This window comes from Melospiza georgiana, chromosome 6 (assembly GCF_028018845.1).
Source record: "Melospiza georgiana isolate bMelGeo1 chromosome 6, bMelGeo1.pri, whole genome shotgun sequence".
Taxonomy (NCBI): Eukaryota; Metazoa; Chordata; class Aves; order Passeriformes; family Passerellidae; genus Melospiza; species Melospiza georgiana.
The window spans coordinates 49,086,635-49,103,554 of NC_080435.1; the positions used below are offsets into that span (position 1 = coordinate 49,086,635).

Here is a 16,920-nt window from a genome sequence, read left to right on the forward strand (position 1 = left end):
ATGTGAAATAGAGTTAATTTCAAAAGCAGGTTTCATAGTTAGATAATAGACCTGTTTCTTGTCTCATGTTATCTAAGCATATTTTTAATGTGATCAGTGGGAAAGTACACAACTTTAGGAAGCTGATATTAAACACTTTTTTCTGTGTCTCTTCATGCTTGCTGTAAAGTAAGAAAGCAGTGTTGAGCCATAGAACTAAAGAATGTTTCACCTTGCTATCTTACTGTCATTTTCTAGGTTGCTAAGCTTTTAAATTCTGATGTGTATACAATACATAAAGAACTGGTTACGCTATTACAGGATGAGTCACTGGAGGTAATGCACTTTTATTGGAACTTTTTGCTTGCTACATTGAGGCAGATAATCTTCATGTTTAATAACTCTTCACTACCATAGTAGAGTAACAATTTGAAATGATTAACAGCTTTTTACTTCTATTGCACAGACTCTGCATAAAGACACCAGCCCTCTGTGAATAAAAAGAAGGAAAATAGGAAGGTGTTTGAATTTAGTAAACCTACACTAATTTTATTAGCTTTTAAAAATACTAATTCTAAATAGTTTCAATTGCTGTATTATTTATTATCTTACAAACTCTAAAAAGCTTTGGGTTTGGTACTATATTAAAATAATAGTTGAGAGCATTCAAGGTCTTTTGCTTTGTTTCATTTTTATTGTCCATTTGAGGAGGAGATAAAGAAGTTGTGTATGGTTAGAAGATCAAGATTTTCAGAAAGAGTTTTGGCCCATGGTAACTTGCATAGATCATGAATCAATTATATTGCAGTTAGCACAGTGAGACTTTTTAGGATGTAAAAAAGAGACATGTTCAAGAAAAAAACCCCACCATTTCCTCTGATACTGGTTTCTCTGGTAGCAAGTTAGACTACTCCAGTTAGAAAACTTGTCTCATCACATAAATAAAAACTGAGACCTGTAATGCTTATATTACTTACTGCATTAAAATATCAGTCATCAATGCAACTAATCAATGCAACTAATCTCCATTTTCCTTTCAATATGAGAGAGCAGTAACTTGAAAGGCGTCAGCAGGGATATGTTGGTGAGAGTTAAAAATAGAGTTAATTTACAGACCTCTTTCATGCAGCCTTTCTTTAAATAGGTGTTAGATGCCCTAGTAGGTCACCTTCCTGAAATCCTTGAACTAATGACTAATAGAGGAGAAAACAATGGATCAGAAAGCAAGGTGGGTATTCTCATGGGGTTTTTCAAATTTTCTTTCTAAATGAGGGTAGTAAGAAATTTCAGACAAATTTTGTAGGAAGAGGCTTTCATGATTAGTTTCTGCTTTGAAGAGATACAAAGTTTCCATTTCTTTTTTTATTGTTGACATTATAAGCTTTAACATTAAAAAATTTGGAAAGATTAGAGTTAATATGAAAATGAACAGTTTATACATGTTCTTTTTCTAATTAACCACAGTTAAGTGAAAACAGAACTTGGTTTTGTGTTAAGGGATCAATAGCTAATACCTATTTTAAATTTTTTCATATTGATGTATCAATTGCTCATGGGTGCCATTTTCAGGCTTCTGCTAGAGTGAAATCTATTTCCTGAAGACACTGAATTAAGAGATTTGTACTCAGCTCCCATCTTTTCTAATTTAATTGTATGTGTCTCTGGATGATGGTTTATTCCCTGACTCCTCACCTCTAAGATGGAACAGAAAGGATGCTGGTTTTGAGAATACTTCCTGAATGTATGATAAATTGAGATATTGCAGTAGTATAAGAACTGAAGAAATTAATTCTCTTGTACGTGAAGAAGTCGACAGTGTAATTTAAAAATTTGAATTTGTCATTTTTTTACAGCTGTAAATATATATAACATACAGCAAATGCAGTGTCAGGTGTGGCAGTTTGTTTAATTTTTCTTAATATTAGAGGGAATTTAGCTTGGCTACTAAAAATTCTTTGCCTTCTACTGAGAAAAGGTGTACAATTCCTACTAAAATTAATTCCTACTAGAACTAATTAGGGGATTGAGAACAATAACTGCAAAGATTAAGAGGATAAAAGAGAATTGGGATTCATTTGGTTTGAGAAAGAGAATGCTGAGGAGAGTTGGCGTAATGGTTTTAATATCTGTAAAAGGGTGTTCCAAAGAGAACGGTGTTTAGTTTTCCTTTGTCAGGAGAAGGGATTAGAGATGAAAGTGTATTTAGCTAGGTACTAAAATACCTTTTGTATTAGTCTTCCCTTCTTCTATTGTTGTGATTTTCTTTTCAAGTATAGTGACAAGACACACAGCTTGAAAATGTAAAATTATTATTTATCTTTCTGTTTCTAGTTACTCTCTATTCCTGACTTGATTCCTGCATTAACAACAGCAGAACAGAGAGCAGCGACTTCTTTAAAATGGAGAACACATGAGAAGTTACTGCAAAAATATGCTTGTCTCCCTCATATCATATCAAGTGATCAGATCTATTACCGTTTTCTTCACAGGATGTTGACAATCATTTTGACAAATGTGAGCCCACCTGTTGCTTTCTCATTTGTTTTGGTTTGTTAATGCAAGTTAGACCACTGGATATTTGCTCTGTGTAGTACATCCTGTGTTATATTAAGTTCCTATCCTTTTTATGTGGTATATCAAGCCCTGTCATTATTTCTATGAGATTTTTTGCTGAAAACTTACCCCCATTTGAGGAGCAAAATTTGGATTGACAGTTTTCCTCCTCCCCAAGACGTCTTCATTTCCTTGTGCTCATCATCAGTTTGTTTCTAGTTAAATCAAAACCTTTTCCTCTGAAATATGCCTTCTTTTTCCCGATTCCATACCTTAGTGTTTGTTCTTTATGAAAGAACTCTGCATTTCTAAAGTAAATTTTCATTTAGAGCTACTAGTCTGAAATTTTACTGAGTTAATTGAAGAGTAAAACTGTTGTAAAAGAAGATGATGTGAATTTTATTTCTAACATCTGCAATACAGAAGGTGCCTTGCAAACATGGAATATTTTAACGTGCTTATGAAATAGTTAAATCTACAAATTGGGCAGAAGGAATAAAAAAGCAGGTGTTTCATGAATAGGCCAAACTTCCTAATTCTGTCTTGCATTATGACATTTATTTTAAAATTTATAAAGTTACTCTGCTTTTTAGCTATTTTTTTTCTTATTCTCTAGAAGTTTTTAGTCATACTCCTGCAGATACATTTAACTGTGTTTCCTTTATTTCTTTCAAGAATGTGCTGCCAGTGCAGAAAGCAGCTGCTCGGACTCTGTGCGTTTATTTGCGCTACAATCGCAAACAGGAACAGAGACACGAGGTTATTCAGAAACTGATCGAACGTAAGAGATGATCTTTCCTCCATTACTGGGAAATGAAAGCTAGTTTTGGCTGAAGATCTATTTACAGTTACATTTATTCAGTGTAATTTCCTTCCATCATTGGAGGAACTATGCTTGGAAGACATTCAGTTGCTCATATTATCACCAGCAAAATGTACTGTGCATATGTGAGGAATAGAGCTGGAGCTTATATAAGTTTATAGAAAGGGCTTGGGGAAGAGGCAATGCAGAAACTGATAATATGCCAAGACCTTTCCAGCCCTACTTCTTTTAGCCAAAATTACTAAATTGTTGGTGCAGCAATATAAAAACCAGAGTTCCGCTGTAGAAGTAAAATTCTCTAGAGACTTCAGCATAATAAGTCTCAGAAATTAATTTATTAATCAGTCACCTATATTTGATGTTTTGGTGTATGCTGTGTGTTTTAAAGATAGCTTAGGAGTTTTAACAATCTTCATTAACATTCCTTGATGTTTACACAGTAATTTTGATATTTCTGTGACATGGTTTGAAAGGCGTACAGGACTTTGTTAACACTGTAGCTAGTTCCCTTGTTCTTTTGCTTTTTCAAGTGTTCACTGACAGAATTGATTGCATTTAGAATGTTAGTTTTTTACTAAAAGAAAGAATTGAAATAGGCTGAGAATATGTCTTTTGATGTCTGTGATTATCATCTTTTAAGTCAAAGGTCAGCCTGTGAAATGTTTTCTATCTGACATTGAAAACTTGACAGATAATATCTGCAAATTTTTATTTTTCAGAACTGGGTCAAGGAAAAAGTTACTGGAACAGACTTCGTTTTTTAGATACTTGTGAATTCATTATGGAACTGTTTTCAAAATCATTCTTCTGTAAATACTTCTTTTTACCTGTGCTTGAACTTACCCATGACCCAGTGGCAAATGTCAGGTATGTAGAATATGTAGCAGTGTACAGGAAAAAAAGCTATAAATAATGTATTAAGAAATACTGTTAAAAGTTTTATGTTTTACTTAAATAATGGAACTTGAGTGAAAACATAAAGAGCCTTCAGAATGACCAGTACTAAAGATGCAGAGGAGTGTGGGAATGGTGTTAGAAAATCCCAGAAGCAGGTCAGTAGGTAACTGATAAAGTTAGGTGTGCATATCACTTGGAAAATCCAGAGGTCTCCTTATTTTTCTAGATTTAAAAAGAAACCCAGACAAACCAAAGATGTTTATGGTCTGTATTCATGATCTGTAGAGACTTTTTGAAAACAGTATGTCTGGAATCAACACATAAGCAACAATCACTTCTGAAAAACAAGACCACCTAATTATTTTGTGTCAAATGCTAGCATGTTATACATTGAGAATTAATAATATGTATTAAGCATCTGCATCAAAAAGTGAATATTTGGGTTGTTTGTTTGGTTTTTTTTTTTTGTAGAATGAAGCTATGCTGTTTATTGCCAAAAGTCAAATCTACTCTGAAGATTCCCACTGATAAACATTTACTTCAGCAGCTGGAATTATGTATAAGGAAACTTCTCTGTCAAGAGAAAGACAAAGATGTCTTGACTATTGTGAAAAGAGTAAGCATTTTTCTTTTTAAGCAGTGTTTAATCTTGGGTTTATCACTGAAAGTTAAGATGACTAAAGTTATGCTTTCTGTGGATTTTCTCAATGTAAGAACAGGAGATAAAAAATTCCATTCTCTATTATGTAATTTTGAACAATTAAAAGATGATGCAGTATAGTATGTTCTGTGAATTTCAGGAGTGTTAATGTTTCCTTGGTTACTTAGATTGCAGTTATTTTGTAGTGATTCAAATACAGGATTTTGGCTCAATGACCATTTATGAAATAAAAAGACTAGAGAAAGATTGAATGTTGATTCTAGTAGAACTCATCAGGTTTGTGAGACAGAGATATCTTGTTAGACTAGATATTTTTCAATATACAGACAAAACATTTGCAGGATTTTGAAATGCTACAAATGTCTTTTTAAGGTGAATATTCAAAAAAGTACATCTTTCAGGGATGTCCATGCTTAGTCTCAAATTTAGAAACCATGAAGTGAAATAGCTCAAGTAGATGGCTTCCTTACAGGACCAGTCTGCAGGAGAGGGACTGGGTGAGCACCTGTGTGGAACCTTCTGAGTTAGACACAGGTTCCTGAGTTGCTTTTTTCAGTCTTGGTTCCTATGCCTGTGCCATAGCTATGCTTGCTGTGGTGCTTCCTTGAGTGTATTTTGACTTCCATACAGATATTCTGTGAATCTATTCATTGTGAGTCTCAGCAGGGCTCAGAGAATACTCTCTGATGCTTTTAAACTGCATTTGTGCCATAAAAATAAAAGCATAGGCTTCAAATATGTAGGAAGAAAAGGCAATTCTTTACTTCATGATATGACATTCTGTAGAGTAATAATAAATAATGGTTTAATTTTCTTTGTAGACAGTGTTAGAATTGGACAGAATGGAGATCTCTGTGGATGCTGTAAGTACTTATTAACTTTAATACTTACCAACTACTCTTAGTTTCCATTTTCGTGTAGTGATTTTTGTTTTTATTGATTTTATTTTGAAGTTTCAGAAAAGATTTTACGAAAATGATTTATTGGATCAAGAAAAAGAAAGGCAAGAACATCTCCTTTTGGAAATGGTATATTTTATCAGTACGCTGTCATTATTTTAAAATAGTTTCTAGCTCCATATTAAGGAGGCAGTAATTTTAAGGTGTAGGGGAAATTTGTATTTTGGAGAGACTCGATGGGTTCATTATCTCTCTGTGGTTTCATTTTATACTTTATAATAGGGTTAAGTCCTTCAAAGTAACATGGAACATTTTTTTTCTGTATCAATTAGAAAGGCACACTTGAGTTTCTTGAGAAATACCATGTATATTATGATAAACTGACCATGAAACACCTCAGAGTTCACATACAGCTTCCCAAGGCAAAGAAATTAATCTTGTAACTTCTTTTGTCCTAAGGAAGCCAAAGAATGCTCTGTGTTACAGGCTTTCCAATTAGCCAGGAAAGAGAGAAAAGCAAAAGGTGCAGTAGGCACTTCAGCACACAGCTTATATCTTCATCTCATCTCCACAAAGCCTAAATTAGACCACTGCAGTCCTCCTGTCTCTGCCTCCCCTCCAGCCTGAGGTGGGAGAAGCTGAGCAGCTGACAGGATTCAGAAGATCCTACAATTGTTAGTATGGTTCCTGTGACTTGTAGTAAATAAACTTCTTTGTAGTGAACCAGAAGAGATTCAGGAGTGTCCCAAAAATGTCCTTGTTTCCTCCTTTGTGGTCCACTTTGATGTCAATGGGTATTGCAGGTCAGTATGAGCAAATATACCTGAGCCACAGATTTCCTTCCACTTCAATGTCCTGAGCCAGCTGGGTTCTCAGACCTGCACACACACACTCAGCTCAAAGTCTTGAACTTGGCTCAGGCAGTCTGCAGGTAGATACAGTTAATGCTTTTATACTGAAAGTGTATGCCTGGTGCAAAAGAGCCTCCTGTGCTACTGTGTGTTGTATGATGACATCAATTTTTACCCTGTTTCTACAGCTGCAGTTTAGAAAAGCACCTGAATTTTTATGGTATAGGCCACTAATATGTGCAACCCTTCTGTATCACAAAGGCCTCATTAGCACTGTCTGTGATGCTTTTGGGAAACCTGGGAGGGACACAGGGAACTGGGACGTGTTGCAGTCCCAAAGAGATGAAGAACCATTCAACCCACTTAAATCTGACTGCCAAAGATTTTAGTACTGAATATGTTAGTAAGTTTCCTTCATTTTAGTAGCTGATTTTGTAGGAACTATTTTCCAGCAACCCTGACCTGAATTAATTACCTCTTTCTTTTCTTGACTGGGTAGTAATTAGAATGACATGAAAAATATAGATTAGAGCAGTTATGGTTCACTTAACTTTTATTGTGAAAATGGTGTAGAATATTAGCTAATATTGTATAGTTTTTTGAAGCTGGTGTGATATCTACTTATCAAATGGAATATATTTTTAGGCTGAGTAGTATCACAGAAGGGCAAATAAATTCCATGAACCTGAACAATTTTACATAGTTGATTTTGTCATGAAGATTTATCAACTGTAGATGTTAATTTTAGATATTTATAAAGTTTGAATATATGTGACACAGCTTAAAATCTAAGAAAAACATTTTCATTGAATTGTATGAAATAAAAGTGTTGCCTGTTCTGTTTTCAGGGTGTCTGTGTTACAGAAAATTTTTACATTGCCAGCTGGCAATGTCTGTATCTTTTTGAATATAAAAAATGCCAAAAGCCAGGCATAATTTTAATTATAAGTTCTAGATGTGAACTTCAACTCTCTGAGCTTTCTTCAGATTGTGGTTTTAAAATGAGATATGTACCCTGATTTCTTTCTGTATTACTTAATTGGTTCTCTGGATATTCATCAGGGATTGTAGAGCAGGAGAGTAGAAATGAACTGTTACTTGGAAACACATTTATTTACTTTTACCTGGGTAATATCTAAGAAAATTATTCATTCTTTTAGGAACAATTAGAAAAAGAGAAGCAGAAAAATGAAGGAAGATCTACAAATATTAATGATAAAATGTTTGAAAAGAAACGTAAGTTTGTTTATTTGTGTACATGTTTATGCATGCTTTACTCTTCTACAAAGGTAGTAGAGAAAGGAGCAGGAAAGAGACGCTTTATACAATAAACAGAGATTTAGAAATTGGATATAAAAATTGTTTCTATGTATTAATGAAGTTGTTTATGAAAAATGGCCTCATATTATTTATAATAGATAATAACACATATATTTATTTTGGCTTTATTAATAAAATACATTACAGTTTTAGTTCTCCGTTATTTTTCATTTTGGGATATAGTGTAAGTACTTGTCTGTGGTATTTCTGAAGTGCTAGTAGCACTGGATTAGATAGTATTACTCTTTGCTCCAGGACTGATATGTCCACTGTTTTATAAAAATTTAAGTTTTAAGAGGGAAGGGATTTTACTGGACTGTTTTTTGGTTTTTTTGTAGGTAGAGACAGTAAAACATCATCAGTGTTGGCAAAAAGTATCAATCTCTCTATTTCTGGAAGCTCTTCTGGTACATCAGCAGGTAAGAAGAGTTCAAAAACTCACTGAAACACTTTGATTTCACATTATCAGATTAAACCCCAGCAAAGATGCTGCTGACATCTGTGGACCCAAGTTACACCTACTGCACAGAGGAAAAGATAGAACTGAATGTATTTTCCATGGTTTTTAGTTTTGTTTCACTCTGTAATATATAAATAGTGACTTAAGGTTTATTTTTTTAAATTGAAGTATTTAAATCATCTCGTTCCTTCATTTACCATAGATTGACAGAAAAATATATTTTAAAGTGTTCTTAATTATTGAGGAAATGTAATATTCATATTAAAAAATGTTCTTTATAATTTTAGGCAAAGAAGAAAAAAAATCCAAGCTGGTTCGAAGCCAATCTTTCAGTACTCAAGTACTGCATCCAAAATACAGCAACATAGACAAGTGCCCTAAGTATCTTTATAATCTTCATTGCTTACCTCCTAGGCAAATGTTTGCTAATAGTCAGCTCTTATGAAATGAATGCTCATGGATGTCTGAAAGCTGTAATGTGCTCACTGAGTTGTGACTTACGTTTTCAGCTTTCTGTTTAATTGATTAACTGAAGGAAGAAACATCTAAGGCATGCTGAGGCCTAGAAATGGTTATGAATTCCTTTTAAGTTAATAAATGTCTCCTTTTATCATATATTAAAAGTAATTTTCCATATGAATTGCTAAATCTAATTTCATATATTTCTTAAAGACATTTCAGCACAATTTCTCATTTAATTTCTTCATATAAACTCAGAAATAACCTCCAATACTATTAAACTGCAGGATGATATAATTGAGAGGAACACTTTCGGAAATAACCAATTTGGTTTTGTTTTGCTTTGTTTTTTAAAGTAAAAGTTCTGCTACAGGATATACATCTTCGGTACCAGGGATGGGAAAGAGTTGTATGTTATCCTTTAGTGGTAAGTAGGTTACTAGAATGTGTTTTACTTCAGTTTTTTTGCCAATAGGGCCCAATTAGGCAGGCATACTCTAAGATATCATTCTCCTAAAGAAAACAGAATAATAGGTATCCAATTTATATGGGCATTTAAGTGCTAGTCTAGTAAGTGTATTTTTCAGATTTTTTTCCCCCTACATATTTGTTTTAATTTACATTTAAAAATAGAAAAAATAAACTGAATTTGTCATGTCCTGGTTGGAATTTCAGGTATCATAAAAAGGTTGAGTTTTGAGTTTTTCCCCACCTATTTTACATGAGAATGAATATTATGTAAAAATTCTACTGAACTAAGAGAGAGAAACTACTGTTTGGAGTTCTGTACATTAAGTTTTAAAGAGTTTGGATGATTAAAGATAAGATTGAGATGAATGGCTTCCTAGAGAAACCTGTCTTTCAATTCACTACCATTAGCCACTAGGCAGTTAAATTACATTAAAGAGCTAAATTTTAAGCAGCTAAAATTTGGCCTAAGAAATCACACTCTTTACATACATTAAATATATTAATATTTTCTTTGAAAATGTGTATTCCAGTTATTTAGTGGGACTGTTTAATAAAAATACTTGAAGAAATATTAAGTAAAAACCATTCCATTAAAATTTGGGATTAGTGCCATAGGCAATAAGCCACTATTGTCACAGGAAAAACAGCTTATTCTGTTTACTTTCTGTGCAGTATTTTCAAAAAAGTTCTTTGTCTAAGCTGCCCCTGTGTGTTTCAGATGACTCCTTCAGGACTCATGCTGCTGGCAATAGTGGGAATGCTGCCTTCCCTTCCAGCTCTTCTCGCAACTTATTCAACTCAGCTGACCAGAAGAGCAATGGGAATAAGGAGAGTCAGACCCGAAGGATGAGCATGTAAGTTGTTGACAAGATGTTAATCTGAGCCTAGGGGTAACATTTTCAAAGGGAACTCAAAAGAGCCAAGTAAAAAAATTAGGCCTGTATTTATTATACTTCTGCACATGGATTTTGAAATACTGAAATAGCAGGGTAGAAATGTGGTGTATGTAATTGTAACTGTTTCTCAGATGGCATTACCTTCTAATTAGTCTTTCACATTGTTTCTCCTGCACATATTTGCATTCACTGGTATATAATTGAGAGGGTGGAATGGGAAAAAGTGAAGGTTAGTGCCTTTGATGTGTAATAACTACAGTCACAGTGATTTGGCTGCCTGTAGTTGGAGAAATAGAAGTATTTTTAGACTATTTAGTTTCTGATTTTCCTTCATTTTGTGGACTTGTATATGTTTTATCATTATGTAACAATTCCATTATGAATCTTGAGCCTTACAATGAACTGGTACTGGTATTTGTTATTAATGCTGACTCCTTTGCCTTACCATTTACAAAAAACCAAAAAATCAATGCTAGGCATCTCCTTCAGGCTGCTTTCCTTTAAACATCAGCCAGTGCTGTTCAGCATTTTGCAAGAACAAAATCAAAGATGTATTTTTTGCTCCTGTGCTAAAACTGTAAATCATAGAAAATCACTGTGACACACACTCACCCAGATCCCTGTAGACTCTAGCAGCAAATTCCCTGCAGATTCCTTTTACACTATAACTAAATTACTGTCATTGGACTAGCTGCAATTTTGTGGGCTCAAACTGAGACTTTTCTTTGCTAGCAGAGATTTGCCTTCTTAGTCAAGGCAGAATGCCTTGGAAGGAGCCAGCTACAGCAAGAAAGGGAGTCTGGGAAAGCAGACTTCAATGTACAATGTACAATGAAACTACAGCTGGAAGCTAAGATAGGAAAGAGAAAACATCTTATACTGGTTTGCTAGGTAGAGAGAGGAAACAATAGTGATGATCTGTTTTGGTGAATTAAATATCTGGATGAACACATTTTTCCACTTCTGTATTTTCAGTTTCCTTTAAAAAATAAACCAAAATATCTTCCAAGCTTTAGTCAGGATTTTAAGTTAATAAAATTACTAAATTGCAAAATAAAACACTAAAAACTTTAACAAACAAAATAAGAAATTCTCAGGACAATATTCATTTAGCTCCTTGTGTATATGATTTTTTTTCTGCTGGAATTTTACCGTCTTCACTGTACAAGATAAATTGTTTTCTGGAATGAACTCAAGCTTGCATAATGACCTGTAGTTTTTAAAACTGCTTTTATTTTGTAGAGAAGGTTGGAAGGTAAGTTGTGAATGCAGATGGCCTCTGTTAAGTAAGTGGCTTCACAGGAATAGTACTTAAAGGTGCCAAATCACTTTGCCCTCTGTCCCTGTCTTTGCCAGCGTCTAATGGCTTCTCTTAATACTACCCTCAGCACTTCAGACTTTCTGTAGGTGATCATTAGGGGGTCACTTATTTCAAAGTGCACCATTTCAAAGTCAGCAGTTAGATTAGTAGACATGCTGACATTTTCAGTTATCTCTAAAGTAAATGGGGCATTTATCTTGAGAACATAAAATGTAATGGAGTGCTACATAGTTTAAAAAATTAGGTGTGCTCAAAACCTCATTTTCTTTCACCCTAATCACTGAAAGCCTCCTTTCCTCACTTTAAAAGCCAGAAAATTAGTTCAAATGTTGTAAATATTTTTAGCAATCTGTAGAAATTCCAATTACTTGCTGTCCCACAAGGATTTGGGAAAAAATGAATGGATTAATATTCATGAAGCCGTGAGGTGCAAAGGTTAGTTAAACTTATTTTTTTATCACATAAAACATTTCCAAATTTCCAAAGGTTTTTTTATCTTTCATTTAAAATAAAACTGATATCTTTTGTTTAAATACAGAGGGACAGGAAAAGGCTCACACAGAGCAGTTTGCACTTTTGTCTTCAGTTAGGAGAGTGGGATGTAAGAAACACAGCTTCGAATCTCTGTGTACCATTCCCAAACGAATACCCTAAGAGTAGAGAATTTGAAAGTAGGTATCTGATCAAACACAGTGATCTGGGTGCTTTGTCTGGTTCAGAAAGTCCCTGAACTGCATGGGGTCAGAAGCTAAAGAGGATGTATCAGGGGGAAAAAAAACCATTTTTGGGAAAAGAAGAGGAAGCTTAGGATGTCCTACATTTAGTTCTGAATAAGTTTTAGTATTCTGCGTTCTTATGGGAAAAGACATCTCTCAAGCTGGTCTAATGTCTGCTGTGCTGTAGATTCAACTTCTCTTTTGTAAACTGACCCAATACTGAACTGTTTTCATAAGAAAATGAAGCAGCTTTATGAGGAGATATTAAGAGATAGAGATACAGGAATGTCTGGTGGTAAATGCATTCAGTCACACACATGTTTAGCTGTACTTTTTTATCTTTTACTCAGGAAATCAGGCCTGGTGCTAAATATATGCACTCTTAAATTAAAAATAAACAACAACAAAATAGCAAAAATATCAGTTTCAAGGAAGCATTATTTTCTAAGTTTGATGATGGAAAAAAATGATATCCAAATATATAAGCAGCTGACAGAAATGACTCTGTGAGAAGAATTTGACAATTGTACAGTGAGAGGTACAATTGATTGATGCTCACAAATGAGCACCACCTTTGGTGGACTGACTAAGGCAGAAAACTCACTAAGGTGAGAAAACAATAATGAGTGTTTATTTAGAGTGTATCATCATGCAGATTCATGTATATGCTCGTTAAAATTTGCACTGATCGTCTCAATTCTGCCAAGACCTAATTTTTAGTTTCCTGGCTCTGCAGCTTGAGTAGGGTAACTTCTAAAATGTTTCTTTTTCTAAGTAAATATGTCGGCAGTAACACAATAATTGAAGTATAAGCAGATAAAATTAATGATTCGTAGTTTGAAGTGGTATATGTTAAAATATATTGTTTAAAATAAACAATATATTGGATAAAATATTGTTTAATTGCTTAAGCCTAATATTTCCCATAAAATTGCTCTACAGAATATTGGCAAGTATTCACTTTTGACAATATAGTGCAGTTTGCAGGGATGAAGAATTTCTGATTTAATATATGATAGTGCTCTAGGAAACTTTCAAAACTCAGGGTTACTTTGGTGGAGAACTGAAGTATTTTCTTACCACACTCATGCATTCAAACATTCAGTTTGAACTAGATCACAAGTATGTGCCAATTAAAGTTTTATCTCTTTTTGAAAATAACACAGCTGCAAGAAAAAAAATAGTAAATCATGATCAGTGCTCACAAGCAGGTGACAAGGAAGTATTGTTTTAGTGTAGGGGTCAGTTGCTAGGTCTTAGGTAATACTTAGGCCAGAATTATGCTAAAGCAGCACCCATATAACTTCATGAGGGAATCACAAAGAGAAGACTACCTGCTTAAAGTACCTGATGGAAAGGAAAGAATCAGAAAAAGCACTGGTTGTGTACTTTGTCCCACAAGAGATCTTGTTTAATATGCAGAGCAGAGAAGTTTTTCTGACTTTCTGTTGAAGAGTTGCCAGTTAGATCATGAATCATCCTAGTGCAGACATTGACATAAATCATGAACACTGTGTTCTATCAAGCAGTCTGATCTTCTATCATTAGGCCATGTAGCTTTATTATATTCTTTTGAATGTTTTCAGTTTTATGAGATTGTTAGATATAAGATGTTTTGCTTGAGTTTATATTGCTATAATATGACTGAAAAGGTTCAACATGCAATTGTTTAAAACTATTTAGAAACTTTATAGATTTGTCAATGAATAGATCCACTTCATAGATATATATATATATAGCATTTAAGTATTTTGCATCTTTCCTATAGACATACAAATATTGGCTGATATTATTTCACTTTTAATCAAAACTTTCTTTAAGGATGTGTGGTACAGGTTTTCCATCTTTTAAAAAGAGGGAGTAGATTTATTGTTGCATAAAAATATTTTTCTAAGTTATTATTATAAAATTCTAATTTATTATTAGTAAGTTAATTTCAATGCAACAATAAATCTAAATAAATATCAGTATTTTATAAGATGCCCACAACTGACCTATAAGACATCCAGTTTGATGCATGTACCAGTTATATGTTTAAGATAAGTATCTTAAACTAATGTCTTTCATCTAGTCATATAATTTCTTAGAAAGTTAAGCACAAGATGAAATAGTTCTGCCACTGATCTGCTACATTTGGAGTTGGTTACTTACAGTTTTTAATCATGTTTTCATCATGGCATTTAAGATGCTGAAACTTCCCAGTTCCAGTGGGACTGGCTTGTGTTTTGTGTCTCATTTCTATGATGGAGCTAGTAGGTATCCTGGCACTGATATATTATCATATCATATATGCAGTTTTAAAGCAGTGAAACAGAACAATATATTGTGTTATTTGTAAATGATAGTGTAAAATATAAAAGGAAATTAGTTTTTCCAAGAGTTCTGAAAGTTACACCCATCTTGGAAATATTTCTGTCTGATACAAATTGTTTTTAATTGACATCTACAACTCTTTGAAACGGAAAACAGTATATGTAAAGATTAAAAAATTAAGGCATGAAAAATCCAGAAATTACCTAAATGACCTTGTGGTCAACAGAACAGCTAGAAATCACAGAGCAATGTGCCAGACTTTTGGCATAGCCAAAAGTAGCCATTAATAGACTGCTTGTGCCACCTTAATCATCTCACTCAGATGCATCTCCACAAGAACTTCCCTAAACACCTGAGTGGAGAACTTCACCCTTCTTGAGAAGAATGCCCTCAGAATATATCCATTTGGCTTTTTCACTGGGTGCAGTAGAACAGCTCAAAATTTTTAAAGTACAGCAGTTAAGAGCTATGTTAAAATGTTCTGCACAATAGCAGTTTAATATGTTATGCAATTTAGTAATATAGTAACAACATATTATGTGTGTTTCTTCTTTTATATGAAGAAAAAACAGAAAATCAAACTCCTAGATCACCTGACAGAAAAATGAGGGAACCAGAGACTGGAGGAAGCAACGTTCTGGTGGCATAAGGTGGGAGCAGCAGATGGGACTCTCTAATGCCTGAACTGAATAAAATGCATCCTGCAATGTTAAAAATTTAAAATAAATCTTTTATATAAAATTCCAAGCTGTAAAATATGTTCTGATAAACAATGTAATGGTTTCAGAATTCTAACATTGTAATGAAATTATATGAACTATAACTCCAGCTATGTGCTCTTAACCGCTGCAGCTATGGAGAAGATTTTGTTTTCTTCAGTTAGGCCTTTATAGTTTGAAGTCTTGGATTTAGAATGCACATTATTTAATTGGCTTCTTTACAATCTTAGCTACCCTTAGTTCCCATATTTTAAGGAAGAAATAGAAGGAATTGTTATGAATATGAAAAAGGAATCCCACATTTTAAAGAATCTGCAAACCTAATTTAAGACCAAAGTCCAGAACCATTATAAAAAAAAACATAGACTTTTGAAGCATTGTGCTGTGAATTTGGAATTAATGTTTTTACAAGTGCTAAGTTCATAAAAATCCTATGTAAGTTTCAAAGCAGTTTAAAGCAAATGTCTCCAGATGATGTAAAAACAGCTGTATTTCATAAGTTTTGTTGTATAAATACTTGTTTTAATTTTAGTATTTCAAATTGTATTTTCACTTTAATAATTTATAATAATGAATCTAGTTTTTAATCAGCTGCTATTGCAAGCTGTCATGGTTCAGTGATGTCATCTGCATTTGTTTGTATTAATGCTAATGTTTCTATCAAAATTTATGTGGAAAAACATGCAGTCATATTTTGAAGAGTTCTATTTATGTCAATAATTGAGAGAGATTATGAAGCTATTGTCAGCTTCTCTTTCAAAATGGAGGCACCATAAATATATTGATATCAGAAATATATGGTTTTTAAAATTTATTGGTGTATGATAAAGATAATCTGGTCTGTGTATGCATATGTGAGTGTGGTTACTTTTTATAATGTAAAAACATGAATGATGATTTACTCAAAATAAAACCTAGGACAATGCTGTACATGCATGTTCTTGAAAGAAAAATTCTCAGGGCATCTTTTATAATTAAAATGAATAAAAGCACTTAGCTATGGAGGGTATTTATTTAAAATACTAATTATGCTGGGTGTGTGCTGTCTTGTGTGAAGTACAAAATGTTTATTTGGATTAAGCACTATCTGAATGCTTAAGCTTCCTATACCTCAGTTAGATTTAGCAGTATTCTCTGTCTTAAGTCAACAGGCATTATTTGGGTTCTCTGGAAATACTTAATTTTTCAGTTTGTTCTGCAGCCTGGGATAGGATCCTGTAAATCACAGATTTCTTTAAAAGCTTCTTTGAGTTTATGATGTTTAACATTCAGTATTATAGAGGTGTGCAGATGACCTGGGCTGGCTCCTCCTGGCTTCTGCACTGATGCAAGCAGACACCCCCAGTTCCCCAGGCACAGCTGGCCCAGGTGCCAGCTACAGCTGCTGCCCCGGGGGCCACAGGAGACCCAGGCTGTTCTCAGTGTGACCTTTGGCAGCACCAAACTCAGATCATCAGTAGCCAGCTGTAGAGCAGGACTCAACACTGTGTTTGCTCTTTTCATGCCTTGCAGAGCAATGCAGAACAAACCAGTAAGTGCAGAAAATTAAAGCTCTTTCTCCCCTTAATAAGCAGGTAATGAG

The 16,920-nt window shown here is 33.8% G+C and overlaps 1 protein-coding gene across 5 annotated transcripts in view; it reads left to right on the forward strand.

Moving 5' to 3' along the window:
• The window catches only part of PPP4R4 (protein phosphatase 4 regulatory subunit 4), a 57,549-nt gene extending 41,185 nt beyond the window's left edge, over positions 1–16,364 (forward strand). For all 5 annotated transcript variants that reach the window (XM_058025787.1, XM_058025788.1, XM_058025789.1 and 2 more), the window contains 13 exons: positions 238–315; positions 1,124–1,207; positions 2,311–2,493; positions 3,208–3,313; positions 4,075–4,222; positions 4,724–4,868; positions 5,735–5,776; positions 7,824–7,899; positions 8,322–8,402; positions 8,731–8,824; positions 9,259–9,329; positions 10,092–10,227; positions 15,183–16,364. In XM_058025787.1, coding sequence (XP_057881770.1) covers positions 238–315; positions 1,124–1,207; positions 2,311–2,493; positions 3,208–3,313; positions 4,075–4,222; positions 4,724–4,868; positions 5,735–5,776; positions 7,824–7,899; positions 8,322–8,402; positions 8,731–8,824; positions 9,259–9,329; positions 10,092–10,227; positions 15,183–15,207 — 1,269 coding nt within the window. In that variant the 3' untranslated portion in view covers positions 15,208–16,364. The remainder of the gene's footprint in view (positions 1–237; positions 316–1,123; positions 1,208–2,310; positions 2,494–3,207; positions 3,314–4,074; positions 4,223–4,723; positions 4,869–5,734; positions 5,777–7,823; positions 7,900–8,321; positions 8,403–8,730; positions 8,825–9,258; positions 9,330–10,091; positions 10,228–15,182) is intronic.
• Positions 16,365–16,920: the final 556 nt, after the last annotated feature.